General features: G+C 45.1%; 1 protein-coding gene across 1 annotated transcript in view; it reads left to right on the top strand.

Annotated features, from left to right (window-relative positions):
• PYGM (glycogen phosphorylase, muscle associated) overlaps positions 1-25,186 on the top strand; it is a 131,323-nt gene that overhangs the window by 31,763 nt on the left and 74,374 nt on the right. The window contains exons 5-7 of the mRNA XM_063945209.1: positions 10,981-11,112; positions 12,432-12,543; positions 24,789-24,871. Coding sequence (XP_063801279.1) covers positions 10,981-11,112; positions 12,432-12,543; positions 24,789-24,871 — 327 coding nt within the window. The remainder of the gene's footprint in view (positions 1-10,980; positions 11,113-12,431; positions 12,544-24,788; positions 24,872-25,186) is intronic.

The following is a 25,186-nucleotide window of genomic DNA, read 5'->3' on the forward strand; positions in this document are numbered from 1 at the left end:
AATGGTCTCATATGTGACCCAGAGGGGCCGCACGCATAAGGAATAACAGCATCCTGAAAAATCACATCTTCCACAGATTTTCTCCAGCATGCAGCCTTAGATTCAGACTTATCTAATCTACGGTTAATCAGATGCATACTGTCACGTAGCTCTTTCACCCATGCAGGCTCTTGGTGTGCCGGTAGCGCCACCACATTACAACACTGTGTCCCTAAAAAATGGCTTCCTGCCTCAGACATGCCTCACACGTGTACACCACACTCACAGACACCCTGGGACTTATTTTGGGGACAGACCCACAGTAAAATCTGTCAGAGGGACACAGGATAGGAGCAGCCAGTTCACAAACCCAGCGCCAGTATTGCCTGTGAACACAGTATGTCCACAGCCCAAAAGCGCTTTTAAATACTAATATGCACTATCAAATGCACCACAATCGCTTTGTGCCCCCCCTCCCCTTTATTGCACCCTGTACTTGTCAGAAGTGGAGGAGAGGACCAGCGTGTTCTCTGCAGCCTGAGGGGAGAGAGAAAATGGTGCTGAGTAGTGTGCTGGCTGCCTGAGGAAGAAGCTCCGCCCCTCAGAATCCATGACACTATTTATACTGGCGGGGGTAGGGCTGTGCCAGCGGCATCTAATGCCCCCTTTTAGCCAGTTTGAGGTATTTTTCTTGCTGCCCCCCCCCCCGCGCCCTGCACCCTGCAGTGCCTGTGTGTGTGGGCAGCAATGGCGCGCTGCGCTCCCGCCAGCCACCACTTACTTGACTGAAGATCATTCTTCTCATACTCACCTGTCTTCTGACTTCTGACTCTGTGAGGGGGGTAACGGCGTGCTGTGGGAGTGAGCATCTAGACATGGCTAGTGTTCAGTTCCCTTCAGGAGCTAATGGTGTCCTGTCAGTCAGAAACAGAGCCATGAAACTCTGAGGAAGTTGGTTCTGCTCTGCCCCCTCAGTCCCACGAAGCAGGGAGTCTGATGCCAGCAGATCTCCCTGAAAATAAAAAACCTAACATAAGTCTTTTCAGAGAAACTCAGTAGAGCTCCTCAGAGTGCATCCAGTCGACCTGGGCACATTTCTAAAACTAAGGTCATAGGGGGAGGGGCATAGGGGGAGGAGCCAGTTCACACCCAATGAAAAGTCTTTAGAGTGCCCATGTCTCCTGCGGATCCCGTCTATACCCCATGGTCTTGATGTCGTCCCCAGCATCCTCTAGGACGTATGAGAAAAGGTACATTTGGAGTGTATGCCACTGCATCTGCAGCAAGTCTCTGCACTGTACATAGGGAAGAAAGAATCCTTTTACTGCAGCGTCTTATGTCCTGCTGCCAGTCTGCCTGCCCCCTCCGGCATCAACAATCCCCACTCCCTAGCCGCGGTGCTGCTGCGGCCACCGGCATAGATGTGTATGAAAACAGCGCATTCATACACATAGCCCTCCCTGTGCCGCATACTCTCTGAGCCCTGGAGCCTCCTCTGCACGTGATGTCAGAGAAGTGCCTCCCCGCCACAGCCGTGCCTAGATCCCCAGAGGCCCTGACTCTGCAACACAGCACCTGGGCTGCCGGCCTGGAAGCCCCGAGATGGCTAATGTAACGGATAGAGTGGGTGATATTGCGGGGGGTAATGTCTGGATGCTGAATCAATGTAAAAGGTGACAGTGCTGTGCAGTGTGACTGACACTGCACAGCACTCACCTTTTACAATGATTCAGCGATGTCAGTCAGTTCTGCCAGCCAGTCACTATTGTTAGCGCCTGTGTCCCAACGCGCTGCATTACAGGGAAGAAGACGCACTAAATAAACTACAGCTCCCAGCAGCTCTTAGCGCCGAAGCATTCTGGCGCTAAGGCCTTTTGGGAGCTGTAGTTTGAGTGCATCTTCTTCCCTGTAATGCGGTGCGTTTGGACACCTGCGCTAACAATAGTGACTAGCTGCTTGGCTGCTGTGCGAATCTCCGGGAGAGCCACTGCCAAAGGGAGGATAGCAGCTTAGCTGCTTCCAGGAGGAGAAGCAGGAGAAGCATTTCCCGCCCCTCCCCGACTCGCAGTACCTCCGGGCCCCACCCGCGCCACTCCCCACAACCACCCCTCCCCCACCCTTGCCACCCCCACAACCACCCCTTTCCCCCCCCCCCCGTGGCACCCCCGGATCCCCTCCCCCACCTGTGTCTCCCCCGCACCCGCCACTCCCCCAACCACAGCACCTACTAGGTGATTCATCAGGCCCTGCATGCGCTGTTCGCGCCGTTGCAAGGGGCCTACAACCCCTTAACCATTGCACGCCCTTTGTCCGTGCAATATTTAACCACTGATAGAATTATGATTGGAGGTAATACTCCAAATAATACAAATATTGCATGCCACAAGGGTGTGCAAGGGTTAAGGGGGCGTAGCCCCTTATGACAGTGTGAAGAGGGCCCGTAGGGCACGATGAATCACCTAGTACTTTATAAGCTCTCATAAGCAGTACCTTCTACTCGTGTGCCTTCCTCCTCTCTCTATCCACATCAGCGACACAACTATATCCTGTAACTCCTTCTTGTGCTCTAAAGCTGAGTACACATTACATATGTTGTCCGACGCTGACGATGAGTGCTCCTGCGTGTCGTCACCAACATCCTCCATTGGCCCTACATGCAGGGCCAACGTGGAATAACGTTAGCGAGGGCCGTGCTGCCGAATGTAACATGACCCTCGCCATGGCTCTGTTGCTGCCCACATTGGCAAGTGTGTATGCACTTGCCGATGCTGGCTCCCCCATCAGGTCCCGTGGTGCGCAATGTCGTTGGGTACACACATCGTGTAGTGTGTATGCAGCGGTGCAAGTGGGCGGGTACGGTTGGGTACGGTGTACCCTTAAGAATATAGTCGTGGGTACGCCGTACCCACGCCGACGCTACTCGCCGCTCGCTCCCTCCCTCCCTCCGCTGTTCACCACTGCTGCTGCGAGGGGAGGAGAGCGCAGCGTTCGCTCTCCTGCCCCTCAGTGTCTTCCTTCAATTCAGCGCTGGCCCGTGAACCAATCAGAGCTCGCGGACCAGCAGCCATGGACCGCAAGCTTTGATTGGCTCATGGATTGGCACTGAATTGAAGGAAGGCACCCGCACCAACTGAGGGGCAGGAGAGGCGCACGCTGCGCTCTCCTCCACACACACACACACACACACACACACACACACACACACACACACACACACACACACACACACACACACACCAGCAGCTGTGAGCAGCAGGGGTGGGGGGTGGAGGCATGTATACCTGGCACTGTGTATCTGGCCCTCCCCCCATATGTGTACCACACCCCCATTTTCATTGGCCACGCCCCATGTGGCATTTGGTCACACCCATTTTTTGGCGCACGCACACAGTGCCTATAACACATTTTTTCTACTTGCAGCACTGTGTGTACTCGGCTTCAGGGGTCTATTTATGAAGTGGTGAAATAGTAAAAAGTGAGCTTGTAGAGAAATTGCCCATGGCAACCAATCAGCTGCTCCGTACAATTGTATAGTATGCACATTAAAATTTTACTTCAATGCTGATTGGTTGCCATGGGCAACTTCTCCACTAGCTCACTTATCCACCCTTTTCACTGCTTCACGAATAGACCCCTTAGGCTGTTATCTAACAGACAAAACTCATCTCTGTTGGATTGTTTCCGTGAGCTGATTGCCTTGCACAATCAGGATGTTGCTGTATGGAAGTTATTGGATTGCTGTGTATGGTAGCTGTAAAATATTTGCAACTGTTTTATACTGGAATTGTAGTTTAGTCAGAGCCGGCCCTAACCAATATGATGCCCTAGGAAAGATTTTGGCTGGTGCCAACCAGCACCACCGCTAGTCCTGCCTCTGACCCTGCACCCCTTTCTCAGCACCATCACCCCTCACCCATAGCAGTCCTCATTTGGTGCTCCTACCCCCTATATTTTAAATAGGAACAGTGCGGACATTCGGCACACAGCCCAAAAAGGGGCATATTCTTGCTGGGAATGGGCGTGGCCACATAATAGTACCCCCAATTCAAATCATGCCACACAGTAGTGCAACTTTATTCACATTTTATCATGCGATAGTGTCCTTTAGTCACATTACATCACACAGTACACTTTACTTTATATACGTTACTCCTCACAGTAGTGTCCTTATTCACATAACACCACACTATATTGCTCTTTATTCACATTAGACCACACAGTAGTGCCCTTTCTATACATTACGCCAGACAGTAGAGCACCTTATACACATAATGCCACACATTAGTAATACATTTATACATATAATACCACACAGTAATGCCCCTTACACATATGACACACATTAATAATGTTTTTATAAACATAATGCGCCTTACACAATATGCCAACCTTTATTAATGCCCTTATACACATAAAGTCCCTTTCACATATGCTGCACATTATTAATGCCCTTAAACACATAATGACACACAGTAATGTCCCTTTCACATATGCTGCACATTATTAATGCCCTTTACATATAAACACACACATAATGGGGTCATTCCGACCCGTTTGCTTGCTGCGTTTCAACGTAGCAGAGCGAACGGGTCCTTGCTGCGCATGCGCCGGTGCCTGCGGGACGACCGAAGGTTGTAGCAGTACTGTGATTGCCTCTGCCTGATTGACAGGCAGAGGCGATCGATGGGCGGGAGGGGGCGAAATGGCGGCGTTTGGCCGCCGCTTCCTAGGTGCAGTCCGGTCAATGCAGGCGTGTCCGGATCGAACGCTGTGCGATGCCTTTGCACTTCTGCGAGGGGGGCCGGATTGACATGCGGGGCGGACTAGCACAGCTACGATCAACTCGGAATGACCCCCAATGTCCCTTACACATATGCCACACTTAATGACCTTATACACATAAAGACACATAGTGCCCCTTATATATTTGCCGCACATTGTTAATGCACTTATACACATGACACATAATGTCCCTTACACATAAGCCGAACACTATTGCACAACCATCCCACCTGTACACAGCAATCACATGGCCGCTAACACTGTGACCTCTGTCTCTGAAAATGCATCTTATTTGCATTACTATGTAGCTAGGATGCATAAGCAGCTTCTGTTGATTAAAATGATACGTAGCATTTCGTATGCAGGTACAGCTAAAGTCCTAAAAACAGAATATAGGCATGTCACATATCTTTTTAATCAGCAGAAGCTGCTTGTGCCTCTAGACCAGTGATGGCTAACCTTGACACTCCAGCTGTTGTTGAACTACACATCCAGCATGCCCTGCATCAGTTTTAGCATGGCCAAATAGCAAAACTGTAGCAGGGCATGTGTAGTTCAACAACAGCTGGAGTGTCAAGGTTAGCAATCACTGCTCTAGGCATTTGTCTAGTTTGCCTATGCCTAGGGCCGGCTCTGGGTTTAGTGTTCTACAGTCAAGTGTTTTGAGATAAGCTGATCCAATTGAATCACGTATTTCACTTTACAGTTTTCTTTGGACTATTTGAAATTTCTCTATAGTGAAAAGAAGTAATTTTATGAACTGTCCATGATTTGTAACCTGCATGGATTGGAATGGGGGGCCGAGTGTTCCTAGCTTATGTGTCATGTCTTTCAGTACTCCGTTAACCTATTCAAGTGTAATTTTGTACTGTTAAGCTTCGGGATCCTGACATAATTGGGATTTTATGTAGTTTATTAGTTTATGTATTGCAACCCAAAGTGTTCAACAAAGTATAATATATTGTTTATTGATACTGATTTGCATTATTAAGCTTCAGAATTCCAATATAAATCTACAAGTTATAGGAATAATTTTACTGATGTTCCCATTGTGACTTTGAAGAGTATATTGATTTTATGTCTGTTACTTAGAAACTATTTTATAGTTGTAATAAATTTAATTCAACAAAATGTATATTTTAAGCGATCCTACTGCTTCGCTGGTGGTGTATGATTTCAGGTTTCTTTTGTTTAGAATTGGGTTTTTGTACTTAACCCTTATTAACAGCTGCAGAAAATAAGTGGCTCCATGTTACAGGTTTTTAAAAAATTATTATTCCTCCATATACAGCGCTCGAGGGGTTAGTTTGGCTGCTTATACAGATATTTTTATTGGAATATATGCATGTACTTACAAAATCAAAGTGTTGTTTGTAACTTTAGTCCGTAAATGTGAATACATGATTAAAGGTCCACTTTTTGCAGCAATCTGTTGGCTATTGTAAAACTTGCCTTTGTATTATGTAATTCAATTATGATGTAGGAATTTACCATTACTGCTCAACTAAAAGTGGTGTTATAAGATGTTATAGCTATAAAAATAAATGTAGTAGAAAGATAGCCGAATATTAAGGTGCCTACACACAGTGAGATCCTTGCTATGCCTGATTTTGACTTGATTTCCTTTGAACTCCCCCAGAGGCCAGAAGCACCAATTTTGACTCTCTGTACCAAAAGGCATGCTCAGAACATTTTATTAGGGGGTGCACCGTCAGAGGGGTGTTTAGCACCACCTACTGGGCGTGCCCCACACCGCATATTGGGCGTGTCTAGCACCGCCTATTGGCACTCAATTCAATAATATACACATACCACAAGGGACGTGGCCACTGCAAACGGCCAACTGTGTCTAATCACTCGAGCATTCCTTTCCATTCCATATGCACCCTACCTATATGGTGGTTTCTCACAATGGGGAACCTCTGAAGAAATGTCCTCCCTGGACAGACAGCGTCTTCAGTTGGTAATCACTAATATTCACTATTCATGTAGGAAAATCAATGGTCCAGACGATCCTGTTTGTGTAGGAATATAACCAAGATCATCATCATGCAACAGAGGTTCAACCCAACTCGTGTCACCTCCTGCGTCTCTAAGCCACACCATCATCTCCTCCCTGTGTCTCTCAGCCACACCCTCATCCTCGCCTACACCTCTCAGCCACACCATCTCCTCCTTTCCCTGTGTCGTCTCTCACCCCACCATCATCTCCTCTCTGCGTTATCTCTCATCCACACCATCATCTTCCACCTACATCTCTCAGTAACGCCATCTCCTCCCCTCCTTGTGTCATCTCTCACCCCCACCATCATCCCCTTCCTGCATCATCTCTCATCCACACCACCAGCTCCCGCCTGTGTCTCCCTACCACGCATCTCTCCACCTCACTTTGTGTCTCTGAGTCTCTCCCCTTCACTCTCTCTCTAAGCCTGCCCCCTTTACTCTGTGTCTTCCATTCTCCACCTACCTTCATTCTGTCTAGAGCCACCTACAGAAAGTGCCCACAGTAGTAGTGCCCCTTACACAATGCCTATAGTAGTAGTGCCCCTAACACAATGCTCACAGTGGTTGTGCCCCTTATGCAATACCCACACAGTGGTTTTATCCCTTACACATTGTCCATAGTAGTAGTGCCCCTTACACAATGTCCATAGTAGTAGTGCCTCTTACACAATGTCCATAGTAGTAGTGCCTCTTACACAATGCCTATAGTAGTGCCCCTTACACAATGCCTATTTTAGTAGTGACAATTACACAATGCCCATTTTAGTAGTGCCCCTTACACAATGCCCATTTTAGTAGTGCCCCTTACACAATGCCCATTTCTAGTAGTGTCCTTTGCACAATGCCCATAGCAGTAGTGCCCCTTACACAATGCCCAATAGTAGTAGGGCCAATTACACAATGCCCATTTCTAGTGCCCCTTACACAATGACCATTTCTAGTAGTGCCCCTTACACATGCCCACAGTCCCGGGTGTAGACAGCACAATACTTATTCCCAACTCCAGCGCCGGCCACCTTGGTACGATGGGAGAGATGTCATGATGTTGTGACGTCTCTCCCTTCACACACTGCGGGAGTCGAAAAGCGGACGGCAGAGCTCATCAGGAGTGAGCTCCTGCCTCCAGCAGCAGCTGCAGTGCACGGGGTGGTGGGCGGGTCAAAGCTAGAGGACAGGAATCGGCATGCTGAGTATCACTGTGTGTCACATGTGTGAGGGGGTGCTGGACATTAGGGGGTGCGTGTGCGCACCAGGCACCCCTGTGCGCACGCTTATGTCTGTTCCTTCGATTTTGACTATGTACGATTTTGACTATGTACGATTTTGACTAAGTGCCGATTTTGACAAAGTGCCGATTTTGACTAAGTGCTAATTTTGACTATACTTTGTACTAGATAGTACACTAGATAGTCGAGATTGACTTGCCTGCACAATCTATCTAGCCTTGCGATACCGACCCCGCGGGACCGCGCATTGGGATCGAATCTGCCTAACACCTTGCGATTTCCACTAACTTTCCTTGGGATTTTGACTATATAGTCAAAATCGAAAGGATATCTGACCGTGTATACACACCATAAGAGTGATTGTCATTTCTGGAGTATAGAGAGGTAAGACCTTCCTCTAAACAAGACCCAAAAGAAGTGGATGCTTTTAAAGAAATAATACTTATTCCATAACTTTATTGCAATGAAACAACAATATCTACAAATTACATAACTATCTTACCACTAAAAATAACCACACAGACACAGACTGCTTTGGTTTAAAGGTCATAACGACCCTGAGCTCTTACTAAATTTGGGGGGCAAGGATGGACGTTACAAATGTTAAGCTCCAGCCAGATACGATTTTAAAATAAATTAGGAGGTGACTGATATGTCCCCCCTATCATGACAAATGTAAGCTGAGCTCCAAAAGACTCAACACTTAACTAAATCATTGTATGAGCATGTCTGCAGAGACAGATGCCCAATGTCCACCCGCAGAGGTAGGCCATACTAACCACCCATCAACGGGTAAGTGCGCCACAATGGCTTCTTACTCCTTACGTAGCCGCTGGTTTGTAGTGCCTCTGCCCTACTGCAGAGTTAGTAAAACAGAGAAACCAAAAGGAAAGAATATAATATAAAGTAAAAAGGGGAGTTCATATCGTTCAGTAAAATCTTTAAGTGTGTAGGGCCTATAACAGTTTGTCCACCTGTAAATGAGACACAAAGCAGTCACGTAGTTTGGCACATAGATTTTTTTTTAAATCTATTTATCGACATGTTTGTCTGTCTGTCTGTCTATCTATCTATGTTCCTTTTCAAAGTTTGGTATATAACAGCTTGGTAAGGTGAACATGTGATGGGAGACTGCTGTGAACTTAGTATTTAGGTTTGCAAACCATGCATAGTTGTCACGGTACAAAATGGTCACAGAAAGAGCCTGCACAGGTGGCCAGTAAATTACTCCTGAGCCCATGAACCTACTAACATGATATGTATTACCATAGGCTTGACCGTACATAAAAAATATGCTAATATGCTGTACTCTAGTTTAGCAACCTAATAGACCCACCGACTCTCTCTCTCTCTTCTGCAATGCAGCACATATAAGTGGACACACACTCCCTGTAAATCTGGTGTATGTTGCACCAAAGGTGCATGCACAGTAATAATATGTATATTTGCATGTATGAAAAGTTGTATGCATCTTGAGATGTGACCGCTTCGATGTGTATACCTGGTTTGCTGCAAGTCATTATAATTAGTATAACCTGCAGTATACCAGGTGCAAAAGGTACACCTCAAAGGAGGTGCATCTACACTTAGGTTCAGCTGTGCATAACCCTCAGTGGTATCAACAGGTCCTCACTAACCTTTGCCCAGTGGTGTAACTTCCAGAGGTAACAGAAGCACTTGCCTCTGAGCGACAGGTGTGGAGGGGGGCGCCAGCGTGAATGCTGAGAAGGATCGAGCCTGGCCAGTTGCTTAGTCTTAAGGCACAGGCACAGCATGTAGTGCCAAGTCACCCTTGACCAGTGAATATGCATGCTGCTGTACTTCACCAGGACTCTGTCTAAGCTCCTGGATCACTTAGTCTGGGGATGAAGTTTGGACACAGTAACTGTTAGAGTGACAGATGGTGAGTCTGTTAATGGATGGAGGGGATTGATAGATCGTGTTGCTGGGTGCTGAGACCGAACTTCAACCACTTCCTTTGCCTATGTTAGAACCCACTGTTTCACCCAGTCAAGTCTCTTTGGACAAAAGTGTAGATGCAACCAAAATTTGTTTGATTCTGCATCACTTGCACTGAGCAGTGCAAGATATGCTCAAAAAACTGGCATGTGTTCTATTCTACGTCAGCCTCTCATTGTATAACATTTTGTCAGTGAACTACACATGTTGGCATAAGTAAATAAGGCGACGGCAGTGCTACCTTTATTTGAATGACGCAACATTACATTTTTATTTTGTATTTACATTACACTTGGTAGGTATGAATAAATTAATTTTTGCTTTGAAAAGTGTCTAGATATCCCAAAACCAACCAAATTAAGGGCTTAATTCAGACCTGATCGCAGCAGCAAAATGTTTCTCTAATTGGCAAAACCATGTGCAGTGCAGGTGGGCAGATATAACGTGCAGAAAGAGTTAGATTTGGGTGGGGTTTGTTCAAACTGAAATCTAACTTGCAGTGTAAAAGTAAAGCAGCCAGTATTTACCATGCACAGAAACAATATAACCCACCCAAATCTAACTCTCTGCACATGTTATATCTGCCACACCTGCAGTGCACATTGTTTTGCCCATTATAGAAAGGTTTTGCTGCTGCGATCAGGACTAAATTAGACCTTAAATTGCCAGCTTTGAGAAACAGCCACTTAGTAAATATAATTTCTGCATCCGTCCACAAAATCAATGCATAATGATGGGTAACATGCAATATTCATGGATTCCGCGTATTTCTGGCCAGCTCATTTCATTATCCAGTATATAAATATATAAGCATATAATATTTGCCCCTCACACCGTCCTGCAGAACTAACTTGAGCAGTTGTCTGTTACCACTGCTGCACTTGTTGGCCCTACACTTCCTGCATAAGTTTCTGGTTCATAAATCACCCCTGGACATCTATTTCCTTGGTGCTGTCTTTCACCTTATTAATAATAAGTTTCCATTGCCCTATTGTTAATTGTTCTCACTCTATCCAATCCCTGTTCTAAGATGGAGGAGGCAGATGACTGGCTGAGGTACGGCAACCCCTGGGAAAAAGCAAGGCCAGAATATATGATCCCTGTCCATTATTTTGGTAAAGTCCAACACACTCCACATGGAACTGAGTGGGTGGATACCCAGGTGAGTGTAATGTCATAACATGTATATTGTATCACTATGACAGTATGTACTCTGACTCTGGGTCAGTTAAACACACACACACACACACATACATAATTAAGATTACTGTAAACGCAAGCTTTATGTATGATATGACCTAAATACATGAAATGAGGCACTCTAATGTAGCACCCTTTTATAGCCCCCACAGAAAAGCCATATGTCAGATAAAATAAGTATTAAAGTTCTATTAACATTCAGCACATCACCAATCTCCCCAAGTCTCACCAACAGGAAAAAATGAAGTCCTGAGAGCAAACAGTTCACAAGTTATTTTCACAATAGTTCCACAGACTGTATTAGAATAGACAGTTGAAACACCATTCAGGATGGGCAAAGAAACCCTGATAAGTCCACTGCCACACAGATGATGAAGCAATCATATATATATTTGAAGGTGCTGTCAAGATACTGAGTTTAGTTTTGGCCCATCTGTACCAATCACAACTGATGGTTGCCCAGTGGTACCTTACATGCTACATGATGGCACCGAGTACACTAGTAAGGGCCACTAAATTCAATCAGGCAACAACAGTTAGTTAGTTAGTTAGTTAGTTAGTTAGTTAGTTAGATAAATAGAATAGTGATTAAAATAAATTGTTAATCAAAAGTTCTTCTAGAATATTTTCTTGCTATTTGTTTTATGTATAAGGGTTCTTTAGACCCACACAAATTACAAAGTGCCGTACAGATAATATTTAGAATTTACCATAAGTTCCTGTCCCAGTGACCATGTTTATTTATTTGATGGTGTTTTCCCCTTCACTTATTTGCAACAGTGTTTTGTCTTTTTTCCAACCCAAATACTGAGAAACAGGATCAAAATCCAAATTTGGCACACAGTCAGGAGGCAAAAATTGGACACAATCCAGTTGTATGCAGTGGCTGGGTGTCTGGATTCCTGCTGGCATACATCGAGGCCTATTAGTGTAGTTGGAAGATGACTGGCCACACTGGTAATTTTCTGACTGCATTTCCAAATTTACTGATTGTGTTCAAGCCATTTTGGTCAACGCATTGTCATGTATGTTGGTAAATGCAGGAAGAAAATTGTCATTTTGCAGCACCATGCCCAGCTGTAGAGATGTAATGGGTCAGTGGACATATATTTATGTAAAATAGCTAGAGGTTTAGGCAAAATTATATTTGTTGTAAATTTGGAACTAGTATGAATGTTTTCAGAAAAGATAATCAGAAGTATCCTTGTTCTATGTACATTTCTTTTGTCTAAGGTGTTAAATGTATCACTAGATTTCCTCTCTACTTTCCTTAATCTTCAGGTTGTTCTTGCTCTTCCATACGATACCCCAGTTCCTGGATATAAAAATAACACTGTTAACACCATGAGGCTGTGGTCAGCAAAAGCTCCTAATGATTTCAACTTGAAGGACTGTGAGTGTTTGATGCTGTGTTATTGCACTCTTTGATTGTCTTTTATTGCACTTTTTGATATATTTTAACCACCAGTTCACACTGCTCAAGGACAGGGTTACTTATTTGTCACCTGGCGTTGTATGAAAATAATGGTTTCCTTTCCACTGGAGGTTATCAAGATTGTTTAGAAAGGTTGAAAAATACAACAAATTGTTCAAGTTCAGCCTTTATAAATTGTAATTAAGTTGACCGAGAAAAGCATTACTAGGCAATCAAGTGTACAATACATAGTCCATTCCTTGTTGGCCAATTGTGAAATACGGAGCTTGGTTCTGGGGGCCCATTGTTACAAACATATTACTGACCTGAAAGATAAACATGCCACTAGATTAAATGCTCCAACCATGCTGCCTCAGATAAACTCCAGCAAAACTATACATGTTGCTAAAACAAATCTCTAGAACAGGGTTAGAAACCTGTGGCACGCAAGGTGCTGTGGGGCCACACCTCCCAGCATGCCTGCCACAGCTGTTAGGGCATTCTAAAAGTGAAACAGGGCATGCTTAGATGTGTAGTTCCACAGTATCTGGAGTGGCACAGGCTGCCGACCCCTGCCCTATCTGTAATCCTTCTCCAAAAGTCAGGATTATGGTGCACAAATAAATCTCTTAATGATCACATTATACTCTCAGGATGATGGCACGCCCAAAGGGCCATTTGTGCATAGAAACAAAAGATATCTTAGGATGGGTATACACTTACCTGAGATATCAGCCAACCTAGTGTATGATGCAGGTGAGCATATATAATACCAGTCAACCTCTCGATATGTTTTTCTGACGTCACAGCTGGGTGGGCATTTCTCCACCCATACACACAGCCAGATGCGCTGATATATCTGCGGATATATCGGGCATTGGCTGTGCTGCAGGGCCGACCCAATATGTCTGTGAATGACAGATCAGGTGTACACACCTGCTGATCCACTAGCAATATATCGTCTACTCACTCAAACGGACACTATATCACACATTGTGAACCCAGCTTAAGTGTATTATCTTAAGTACAAGTGTGAAGTATTTACACTGGGAGGGAGGGAGGCGTGGTATGCAGTCAGGGTGTCAACATTTATAATGTCAACATCACAGTGTTGGATGTTGATGTCACACTGCGATTCCCAGACCCTCTTTGTGGAAAAAGCACAGCATATATTAACCAATGCTTCCTCCCACCATGGGTTACTACAGCCCGTGGGAGGGACAACGGGACAGTACCCGAAAAACAGGACTGTCCCGCTAAAATCAGGACAGTTGTGAGGCATGCTTACACTACAATCTGCTTATCATCATGCAGTTCCTACCGCAGGGCCTGATTCAGATTTGAATGCAGTGTCGATATTTATGCAGCTGAGTGATTATCAGAAGACTGTGCATGCACCATGGTTACATTGCATATGCGCCAAGATATCGTTGCGATGCCACTTGCAGTGGGGATTTATTCTCGGGAGATGTCCTATTAGCTCGCGGGTGCCTATTCTATTACCCCCGATAAGCCAGTACGAGTTGTGACTTATGGGGGGTTACCTGATGCTGCACTGGGTGCCGGCTGCTGACAGCTCCAGGTGCAGCGTGCCGCCGCCAACTGCCCGCGAGACCCACAGGCACAGCACAAGCCCCACTCGCCCGCTCTCACCCATTTGCTGCCTGACTCACGTCGCGCGCCGCACACAGATCCCCAGCAGCAGCAGCAGTCACCCGGCGGCTTCCCCCAGCTAGCAACACAGCATCCGCGTCATCAGCAGGAGCACGGGGACACCGCAGGTTGTCCCTGTCATCTGGGATTTTGTTTCGCCTGCCTCAGGCAGGCAAAACCAAATCCCCAGAAACAGCCTCGTTTTCATGCGAAAACGGGGCTGTTTTTACCGATAAAAAAACAATAATGTTTTTTACAGGCGATCAATCTGGATAGCCTCTAAAAAAAAAAAAATCCGTGAAACATTGCGAAAAACAAATGTTTTCCGCACCCGATGTTTTACCGGGGCTAATAGGATATACCCCTTAGAGTGATTGACAGTCAGAAACAGTTTTGGAGAGGTAAAGGGTAATGCTGGCAAAAACAGATGATGTGTCACAACCGTATTTTTGGGCATGTCTCCGCGTACATCTGCGATCGCGCACACAGAAAACATGTCGCCAGCATCGCAGCTGTTGCGGCCATAGGCCCTCATTCCGAGTTGATCGGTCGCAAGGCGAATTTAGCAGAGTTACACACGCTAAGCCGCCGCCTACTGGGAGTGAATCTTAGCTTCTTAAAATTGCGACCGATGTATTCGCAATAATGCGATTACTAACTACTTAGCAGTTTCAGAGTAGCTCCAGACTTACTCTGCCTGTGCGATCATTTCAGTGCTTGTCGTTCCTGGTTGACGTCACAAACACACCCAGCGTTCGCCCAGGCACTCCCACCGTTTCTCCGGCCACTCCTGCGTTTTTTCCGGAAACGGTAGCGTTTTCAGCCACACGCCCCTGAAACGCCGTGTTTCCGCCCAGTAACACCCATTTCCTGTCAATCACATTACGATCGCCGGAGCGAAGAAAAAGCCGTGAGTAAAAATACTTTCTTCATAGTAAAGTTACTTGGCGCAGTCGCAGTGCGAACATTGCGCATGCGTACTAAGCGGATTTTCACTGCGATGCGATGAAAAATACCGAGCGAACAACTCGGAATGAGGGCCATTATGCGAAACCATACACTCACTCATGGAGCCGATGTTCCTCAGATTTGGTGCGTAGGCAGTTGAGTTTGCGATGGGCATCTCTTCATTTCTGAGTTGCTACTTCACTTGTGTTGTCTCTCAAGTCCATAGGCTGAAAAATGGCAGCTGCTTAGGCTTTAGGGTGTAAATCGGAATCAGGCCTTCTGTCAGCAGGATTTTGTAGATCTATATGACCACCTGCAGAAGGTGCATATACCTAGTATGTCATTGTGTTTCTGACTCCACAACACAGAGCACCATCCATATATACTGTATATTTGCCATTGCTGGGTAGTACACCTGTTCCTTGCCTAGTACTGTTATGTTCCCTTTACCTCCAGTTTGTACCAGTCCTGCCCGTGGTCCCAGTCCTGTGCCCATGACAAATAAAGATACTGACAGTCGACATGATTGCAATGTTGACATAGGAGTGTATTCAATTCTGGTCAGAAACTGCTGTCTTGTCTGAAAGACGGCAGTATCCGACTTTTTTATGTCGGAAGGGGTTCCGACCTATTCAATCCTGCCTCAGATTTTCCAACAAGTCGGGAATTCCGATTTGTCGAAAAACAAGTGGATTGGCGGAACAGCCGCGGATCCACGTGTTTTGTTGGAAGCAGCAGCCAAATCTGACAGGTTTTGGCCCTGTTTCCTACAATGTCAATTCGACTTTAATAAAAGTCGGATTGGCATTGTCGTGAACGGCCAAATCTGACAGATCCTTTCCGTCGGCAAGGATCCAACATCAATTGAATATACACAATAGTCAAAATGTTATCGTTGGGGGTAGCGTTAGGGTTACTGTAAAAATTATTTTTTTGGCATGGTCACTATCTCGACATGCTGCATGTCAACATGTGGTCTATCAACATTTTCATCATGTACACATTCTCATGCTTACTTGATATTAAAAAAAAAAACCTAGAGGAGTTAAGTGTGTAATTAATCTATTATGTAAATGATTACTTGGCACTAAAAATCATATACTTACTTGTGAACATGCAGTATGTACATAGAATCATATGCTGGGAATCTGACCACACTTTTCTCCACTCTTACTTCCCCAATGCAGTCTTACTTCCCCAATGCTGTATCTCCCTCATAGGCTCAACAATATGAAAAATGACAAGTGTCACACTACAGCATTAGCCTGTACAAAGGTTTATTCATTACAGTAGAAATATTGTACCAAACATGGTGGAAAGTATGATAACAGTTCTTGGGGTAAAATAGGGTGAAATGTATTTGTCAGCCTGTAGGTAAGGTCTTGGCATTCCGGTAATGCCAGTGCCAACCGAGATAGACTCACACTCAGAAGGGATAATCAACATAAAATTAAAACAGGACAGACGGCATCAGTCCGACGCATTTCAATACACCAGCAGTCTTTGTCAAGGCTCTTAAATAAGTGAGATGACATGTATTATTATTTTTAAAGATTTACTGCTACATGTAAAAATAAACATTGTTTTTAAATATAGGTTTATTTATCCCACAGCATTCTTACTTACGGTTTTGAAAAATGTAGCATTTCTTAGGTAATGATAATCGTTAAGGTATCTTTTTAATTCTATGTTGTTTTAATTATAAAAAGATTTTATAAGGAATTCTTGAAAAGTCTGGGCCTAATTCAGGTTGGATCGCGCATTGCGATCAAACTGGAATTTTTACGATCGGCCCGCGGGCGCCCGCACTTTCTGCGGGGGGGCCACAGAAAATGCAATCGCCTCTGCCTGTCAATGAGGCAGAGGCGGTCGTGGGGCGGGCAACGCTCCATTTCCAGGGAAGAAGGACTTGGTGGCGGGACTTCTGTGGGTGGAGCTAAGATACGCTGGCAGGAGCTGTCCTCTGTTTCTGCTAACAAGCAGAGATTGCGATTTGATCGCAATTTCTGCTTGTTGAAGGGGGGGTCAGCATGCTGGGCCGCCTTGCTCAGTGATGGGCGGCCCCCAGCATGCTAGGAAAAGGATAGCAAATTCTGCTAATTAGCAGAATTTGCTATCCTTATTGAATTAGGCCCAATATCTGCAGGAAATAAGCCGTTATATCAGTTTTTCTGGTTATGTGATGCAGCTTAAATGCTGCAATTGTAAACCCTCCATGATATCTGGGCCTGAATCAGATATGTAAGTAAAGCAAAAAAGCAAGCAACAGGGCAAAACCATGTTACACTACAGGTGGGGCAGAAGTAAAATGTGCAGAGATTTAGATTTGGGTGGGGTGTGTGCAACCTGATATTTAAATGGTAGTTTAAAAATAAAGCTAACATTTATGGGCTTTATGCAAAAGCAGCCAATATTTACCCTGCACAGAAAAAATATAAATGTATTTGCTCCCCTTGCATGGCAACATGGTTTGTTCCAGATACAAAGTTAAATTTTTTTTTCTCCGGCAGGGACCACAGGTTATCCGCAGGATAACATTGGGATATGATGAAGCGACAGTGGATTTTCACTGGTCGGTCAAAGCTTTTCAGCCTCCCAGCATACAATGAGCCCGTCCATATATCCCCGCCTTCTGGCTCGACAAACTAGTTTTTTGTTTGGTGCGGCAGGAGCTGGACCATGGTCAATGGGCTGCTAGTTTTCAGCAGCCATAAGCTTTCTTATTTTATTTTTATAGTATAGTATATTTTTGAGTGATCTTTCTAAAAAGCATCTTACGTGTACCTTAGAAAGAGTCGCTCCAACAAAACTCAGCTGGGCCGCGACAACGCTTACTCGCGAGTTCAGTGCTGTTTCGGCGGGCGTCTGTGTCGGATATACTAGCAGGTCCAGCAGACATTAACAGGCTGTGGCCCGGAGCACAGGGAGAAGGTAAGGCATCGGTTCCGCTTAGAGGGGGAATATGGACGCAGCCGCACTGTTTTGGGAGGAGACTACCAAACAGTTGCTGACGCGGCTGCCACCTCGGGTGCACCAGCGCTAGTCCTTAGGGATCATAGGCTCCAGGAGTAGTATGAGGCCGCGATCCCTAGGGTTGATGTCAGCAGTGGGGAGTCAGATGCTCTCCTGGTCGCCCCTCCCCCCGGTTCATGACCAGTTTCCTTCGAGTCTCCCGCCATGAACTGTTTTCCCGTTTCCATCTGAGACGCTGTGCATTAAGGGACCCAGTCGCAGTATAGGCGGCTGTGTGACTGGTGCGTCAGTGTTCACTTGGGCGTCTGTGTTCACTGTAGGTTCACAGAGTGGCAGTGTACACTAATAGCGTCTGGATCCACTCAGCATTCACAGACGAATTGATCGATCCTGGAAGCGGGGTAAGTCTCCCTGTATCCCACTCTGAGTATGGGTTATACAGCACTAAGTCTCTATCTACCTTTTGAGTATGAATAGTTGGATAAGTGCATAATGCATATGAGTCTGATAATATTACTGTGGTTTCTTTCGCTATGCGTCTGAATACGGTTAAAACTTTTATAAGTAATACAGTAATATGTTTCTCCTACATACTTGAAATGTATCTGTAGTTGATTAGTATAATAAGCAATATGAGCACATAATGTATAACATGTGATTGACTGCTAGTGGGATTGCTGACTTTACTATAAGTCTGTTTTTTTCTATCTATTCCGATCCACAATGCTGGTGTATAGCAGGGTACGGTCGGTTTGTATGTCACTTTAACAAGTCTTAGAGTGATTACAGTCACAAATTGTGTAGTACACTCTGTAAGGGTTGATTATTTATCATGTCTAAGAGTGGCAAAGGTGAGGAAGATGCACTCACAGCAACACCAACACTCATATCATGTTTGTCTTGCAAAGCTGGGTTAACCTCTCAGGATCTGGTTCAGGATGGTTTGTGTGCAAATTGTTTTAGCTTTCACCAAGGTCTCTTGAATAGTACAATGCAGATACAGGTGCAAGTTGATTCCCCTTGGGCTATGTTTGCACAGACATTATCCAATATAGCTCAGCGGATATTCCAACTTCTGTACCAGGGATAGTTTACACAATTAACCCTTACATGCAGCTTCCCATCTGCGGTTTATCACTTCTAGCAGCAGCCTCTCAAAATAAACAGGCTGAAAAGCCAGTGGTAAGTAAATCTACATCTTCACAGTCTACACATTGTTTTAGATGAGGATTGATCAGAGGATGAAGGCTCATTAAGCTCTGGTTCTGCATGCGAAGAGGAGGAGGTAGACCTCAGCTCAGTGGACATAGTTGAGTTAATTAAGGCAATGAAAGCCATTCTATCCTTAGAAGAATCAGCAGAGCCTGTGTTAAAATCCAAGGCACCTGTGTTTAAACATCCCAAAACAGTTAAGACTGAGCTTCCTTGTTCAGATCAGCTGAATGAAATCATGGATGAGGCTTGGGCTGCGCCCAGTAAGACGTTTAGAATTCTTAGGAAATGGAAATCCAATTATCCCCTTCCAGGGTTTAAAGAGGGAGATGGCCCCCAAAGTAGATACGCATGTTATGCGATTAGTGCAAAAATCTACATTACCTCTGCCTTCAACATCATTAAATGATGTCACGGATAGGAGAGTGGATGGTTTTTTTCCCTGTCTGGGGCAGTCATAAGACCAGCCATGGCTTCAGCTTGGATGGCAAAAGCAGTGGCTACCTGGGCTGATGCATTGGAAGGAGATTTTTCGATAGCATCTAGAGAGCAAAAATCCCATATGGCACATATAAAATAGGCTGCGATGTTCTTGGAAGAAGCAGCTTTGGATATGGGTACAGTTGACTCCAGGGCATCGGCTTCAACAGTAGCCGCTCGCAGAGCAGTTTGGCTACGTACATGGAAAGCTGATTCAGAATCTAAAAAGGTTTTGGAGTCTTTACCTTTCTCTGGAGATATTCTTTTTGGTAAAGAATTGACAGATATTTTGGAGTCAGAAGCAGACTCCAAGAAAGTAAAGTTTCCTTCTGCATACAAATTCAAACCTAAAGTTCCAGCTTTTCATCCCGTTCGGTCTCAAGGAAAGGCTAAAGAGAAAAGTGATAGCAAACATCCCCAATACAAAAAGTCTGGTAAGACTAAAAAGCATTGGGCTATCTGAGGACGGGTTGGTAAAACAGAAAATAAGCCATCAGCAAGATGGTGCAAGTCTCAACCTGGAGGATTCCAGGGTGCGAGGCTGACTTCTTCAGTTTGCTCAGATCTGGCAGCAGTCTACAACAGATGCCTGGGTGCAGGAAGCGGTATCTCTCAGTTATGCATTTGCCTTCAAAAAACACCCTTGCTTTCGAAGGTTTTCTTTGTATCAGCCCGTCTCGGGTAGAGACAAAGGCCAGGGCGTTGCAAGAGGCAGTGCAGAACTTGCTTCAGTCAGGGGGTGTTCATTCCAGTTACTCCTGCACAACGGGGACAGGGTTTTTACTCCAACCTGTTTCTAGTCCAGAAGTCAAATGGCCCATACTCAATCTCAAAGTACATTTGGGTACCTCAGTTTCATATGGAGACCTTGCGTTCCATCATTTTGGCCATGGAGCCAGGGGATTATATGGTATCCCTGGATATCCAGGATGCTTACCTACACGTTCCCATAGCACTGTCCCATTAGTGCTATCTCAGGTTCGCTATCCTCATCCAGCATTTTCAGTTCCAGGCCCTACCTTTTGGGTTAGCCACAGCCCCCAGGGTATTTACCAAAATTATGGTGGTAATAGCAGCTTATCACCACCAGCAGGGAATAAGAATTTTACTATACCTAGACAATCTTTTAATCCTGGCACAGTCTCAGGAATTGCTTCTGTGTCATCTGCAACAGACAATAACGTGTCTGCAGAAGCATGGGTCGCTCATAAATTGGGCAAAATCGTCTCTGGTTCCGTCACAGCGGATGACTGACTAGTGGCTGTACTGGATTCAAGCCTTCAAAGAGTATTTTTACCTCTGAGCAAGATATCCAAAGTTCAGTCAAGGATTCAGGAGCTGCTACACAGTCAAAGGGTATCCATTCACGCAGCATTGCGTGTGATGGGATTGATGGTGTCAACATTCGACATGGTGGAGTATGCTCAGTTCCACTCTATGCAGTATCTGATCCTTGCCAAATGGAATGGGTTTCATCAGATGATAAAAACGCAGACTATGGTCCTTATGGTGGAAGTAAGGAGGTCATTAGCCTGGGGCTACAGACATTCCATCTGGATAAAGGGAGACCCTTTTGGATATCAGATTGGGAAATTCTGACAACAGATGCCAGTCTCCAGGGCTGGGGAGCAGTGTCAGGAAGGTTTTGTTTCCAGGGGCAATGGACCAAGGAAGAAGGTTGCCTGCCAATAAATATATTGAAACTTCGGGCCATATACATGGCACCGATTCAGGCAAAGGACATTCTTTGGGGAAAACCAGTTCAGACCCACTCGGACAATGCAACGGCAGTAGTGTACCTCAACCATCAGGGAGGAATTCGCAGCCAAAAAGCTATGAAGGAGGTAAGTCGCACATTAAAGTGGGCAGAACTTCATCATCCAGCCTTGTCCGCAGTGTTCGTTCCGGGAGTCCTAAACTGGGAAGCGGATTTTCTCAGTCAACACGCCATTCAGGCAAGTGAATGGGCTCTACACCCGGAGGTCTTCCAGACTCTAGTCGACAAGTGGGGGTTGCCAGAGAGAGATCTCATGGCGTCCCATCAGAACCACACATGTTCTCACATATGGGTTAAGAACACAGGAGCTCAGAGCGATCTTTGTGGATGCCCTGTCGGTGAGATGGGACTTCCATCTGGCCTATGTGTTTCCTCCAATCACCCTATTACCCAGGGTGGTGAGAAAGATAAAGCAAGGAAAGGGTGCCGTGATACTAATAGCTCGGGCTTGGCCCAGAAGGCATTGGTACACAGATCTGCCGGTGGGAGAATGTCGGTGGGTGCGCCATTCCTGGTTCCTCAACATTTAGATCTACTGACGCAGGGTCCTTGTTATCACAGACATCTGGATCGACTGTCTTTGATGGCGTGGCTCTTGAGACCTCTATCCTGAAGTCAAGAGGATTCTCACAACAGGTAATTCAAACAATGCTCAGAGCAAGGAAACCTTCCTCAGCTCGAATGTATCACTGAATATGTCAAACCTATATTCATTGGTGCAGTGAACGGAAAATAGACCCTAGGTCTTTCAGAGTTTCCAGGGTCTTAGCACTCCTGCAGAATGGATAAAGGTTTGAAGGTGGTTTCCTTGAGAGTGCAAGTGTCAGCATTGACTGTATGGTTCCAAAAGAAAATTGCCAACTTACAGGATGTGCGTACTTTTTACCGGGGAATGCTGCGCATTCAACCTCCTTTTGTTCCTTCTACAGTGCCTTGGGATTTAAGTTTAGTCCTGAAAGCCCTTCAAGTTGCCCCATTTGAACCACTTAATAAAGTGGATCTTAAATGGTTGACAGCTAAAGTTCTCTTTCTACTGGCCATGGCGTCAGCTAGAAGAGTCAGATTTAGGGGCATTGTTATGTTGTCCTCCATTTCTGATTTTTTATTCAGATAGAGCGGTTCTCAGAACTAAATCTGGGTATCTTCCCAAGGTGGTGTCTAAATTTCACTTTAAAGTAGATTGTAGTCCCAGCTTTTCATGAACCAGGTCTTTCTGCAGGAGATGCATCGCTGGACGTGGTCCGTGTCTTAAGAATCTACGTGGATCGTACCAGTGCCATCAGAAAGACAGATTCTCTCTTCATTCTCTATGGATTTCACAAGAGAGGATGGCCAGCTGATAAGCAGACACTGGTGAGGTGGCTTCGGATGACTATTTTATAAGCATATTCTCACTCTGATCTCCCTGTTCCGGCTAATGTCTCTGCCCACTCTACTCGTAAGGTAAGTCAGTCATGGGCAGCACAACGTGGTGCTTCAGCAGAACAGATATGTAAGGCAGCCACATGGTTTTCCATTAACACATTCATTAGACATTATACCGTGGATACCTTTGCCTCTCAGAGCCCTGAATTCGGGCGAAGGATTCTCCAGTCCAATCAGGAGCGTCCCCACCATTAAATTGCTTTGGGACATCCCAATGTTATCCTGTGGATAACCTGTGGAACCTGCCGGAGACATATACGGTATGGTAAGAACTTACCGTTGATAACGGTACTTCTACTAAGTCCACAGGATCCACAGGGATCCCACCCTGACGCACCTGATTTGAGGTTCCTTTTACTCACTAACCTCTTCCTTCTTGTACGGAAGGATGTGCATGTGTGTTCTTCTTGCCTGATTAGGGCTATCTATGATGCTCTTGCCTTAAGCTTTGGGAAAACAACTGATTTGTCTGAGCCAGGAGGCGGGGATATATGGACGGGCCCGTTGCATGCTGGGAGGACGAAAAGCTTTGAAAGATTGGTGCAAATCCGCTGTCGCTTCATCATATCCCAATGTTATCCTGTGGATCCTATGGACTTATGAGAAATACCGTTATCAACTGTAAGTTCTTACCATAATGTATATTTTTGCTTTACTTACATATCTAAGTCATGTCTTATAGCCGGGTAAACACTAGGCGACATACTCCATGAGCAGTATCGCCTAGTGTCCCTTGACTCCCAGGCAGACGATATAGTGAGTACGCACTGGACGATATCGCTAATGATATCGTTCAGTGACATCACCCCGCCGCCAGCACTCAAATGCAGTTTTTGTCAACATAGCCAAAATTGAGCTGCATGCACAGATGACAACAATAGTGGTAATGACCTGTGGGAGCGTGCCTCAGTAAAAATATAGGGGGTAATTCAGTTTGTGCAGCTCTGCTACACATCCGAACGCACACTTGCACAGTGAATTCACCCTATCCCGTAGGCGGCGAATATATGATCGCAGGGCAGCAAAAAACGCAGCCCAGCGATCAGGTCTGAATTACCCCCATAGTGTGTACACACTGGGCGATATTACAAACTATATCGCTCAAAAGATTGAAAATAAGCGGTATTGTTTAAATTATTGCGTAGTGTGTACCCAGCTTTAGTCTTAAAATATTGATACTGTTTGTTGTTTAATCTCAGCCATTTTGCTTTAAATGTAGGACAATTGCGTTTAAGCACATTAAATCAGGTAAATTCCACTGCCACAATTTTACAACAATTTACAGGATTTTTTTTTCTAGTTTCCATTTTTCCACAAAAAGATGTCTGCTTATTGTGATATGATACATTTACACCTGTGTTAAACTGTGTTGGCCAGCCTTACTGAAAATTCTTTTGCTGGATAAAGAATTTGCAGAAGCATTGCATGATACTCTGCTGCCCCCTTGCTTGAAGCCAGGAACATAACTTTATTATGTCTTTCCTTCAACTTCATCTGGCATAATGGAAATACAAGGGTCTTAAATGTACTTTACAGTGCCAGAGAGCATTTTGTTTTACATTATAGCTTAGTAAACTAACATTGACTTTTATTTATTTTATATCTACATTGTTTTTCATCTACAACCTTATTTTTACCTGGAAGATCTAATAGTATTGTATGCCTCTGCTTAATATTGTTTCTATAATTCTTTCCCTATGTATATTTTGTTCTTTATTATTATTGCACATGCCTTACTGTCTTCTTGTATTTCCAGTCAATGTCGGTGGCTACATCCAGGCTGTATTAGATCGTAACCTTGCTGAAAACATCTCACGCGTTCTCTATCCAAATGACAACGTGAGTAACATTTCTATTTCTGCAGTAGGATACATTGGTTTCCACAGAAAAACATTGATGTATAGAGTGGATCTTGATCCAGAGGCACCAACTGGCTAAAGCGTTAGGCTCTCCCAGGATTCATTGGGCCTCCTCTATAACCCCGTCTCTAGGCACTGAGTGCTCAGTTTCGAGCTGGTGCCTGCAGCAGCAGGTCACCTAACAGGAGGGCTGCACTGGACCGCCCTGAAAAAAATTTCTAAGGAGATTTCTTCAACTGGGTTGTCGGCGCTGTATGTTAGGGTGACACTTCAGCGCTACAGCTCCATCACCTCC

Source organism: Pseudophryne corroboree, chromosome 11, assembly GCF_028390025.1.
Source record: "Pseudophryne corroboree isolate aPseCor3 chromosome 11, aPseCor3.hap2, whole genome shotgun sequence".
NCBI lineage: Eukaryota > Metazoa > Chordata > Amphibia > Anura > Myobatrachidae > Pseudophryne > Pseudophryne corroboree.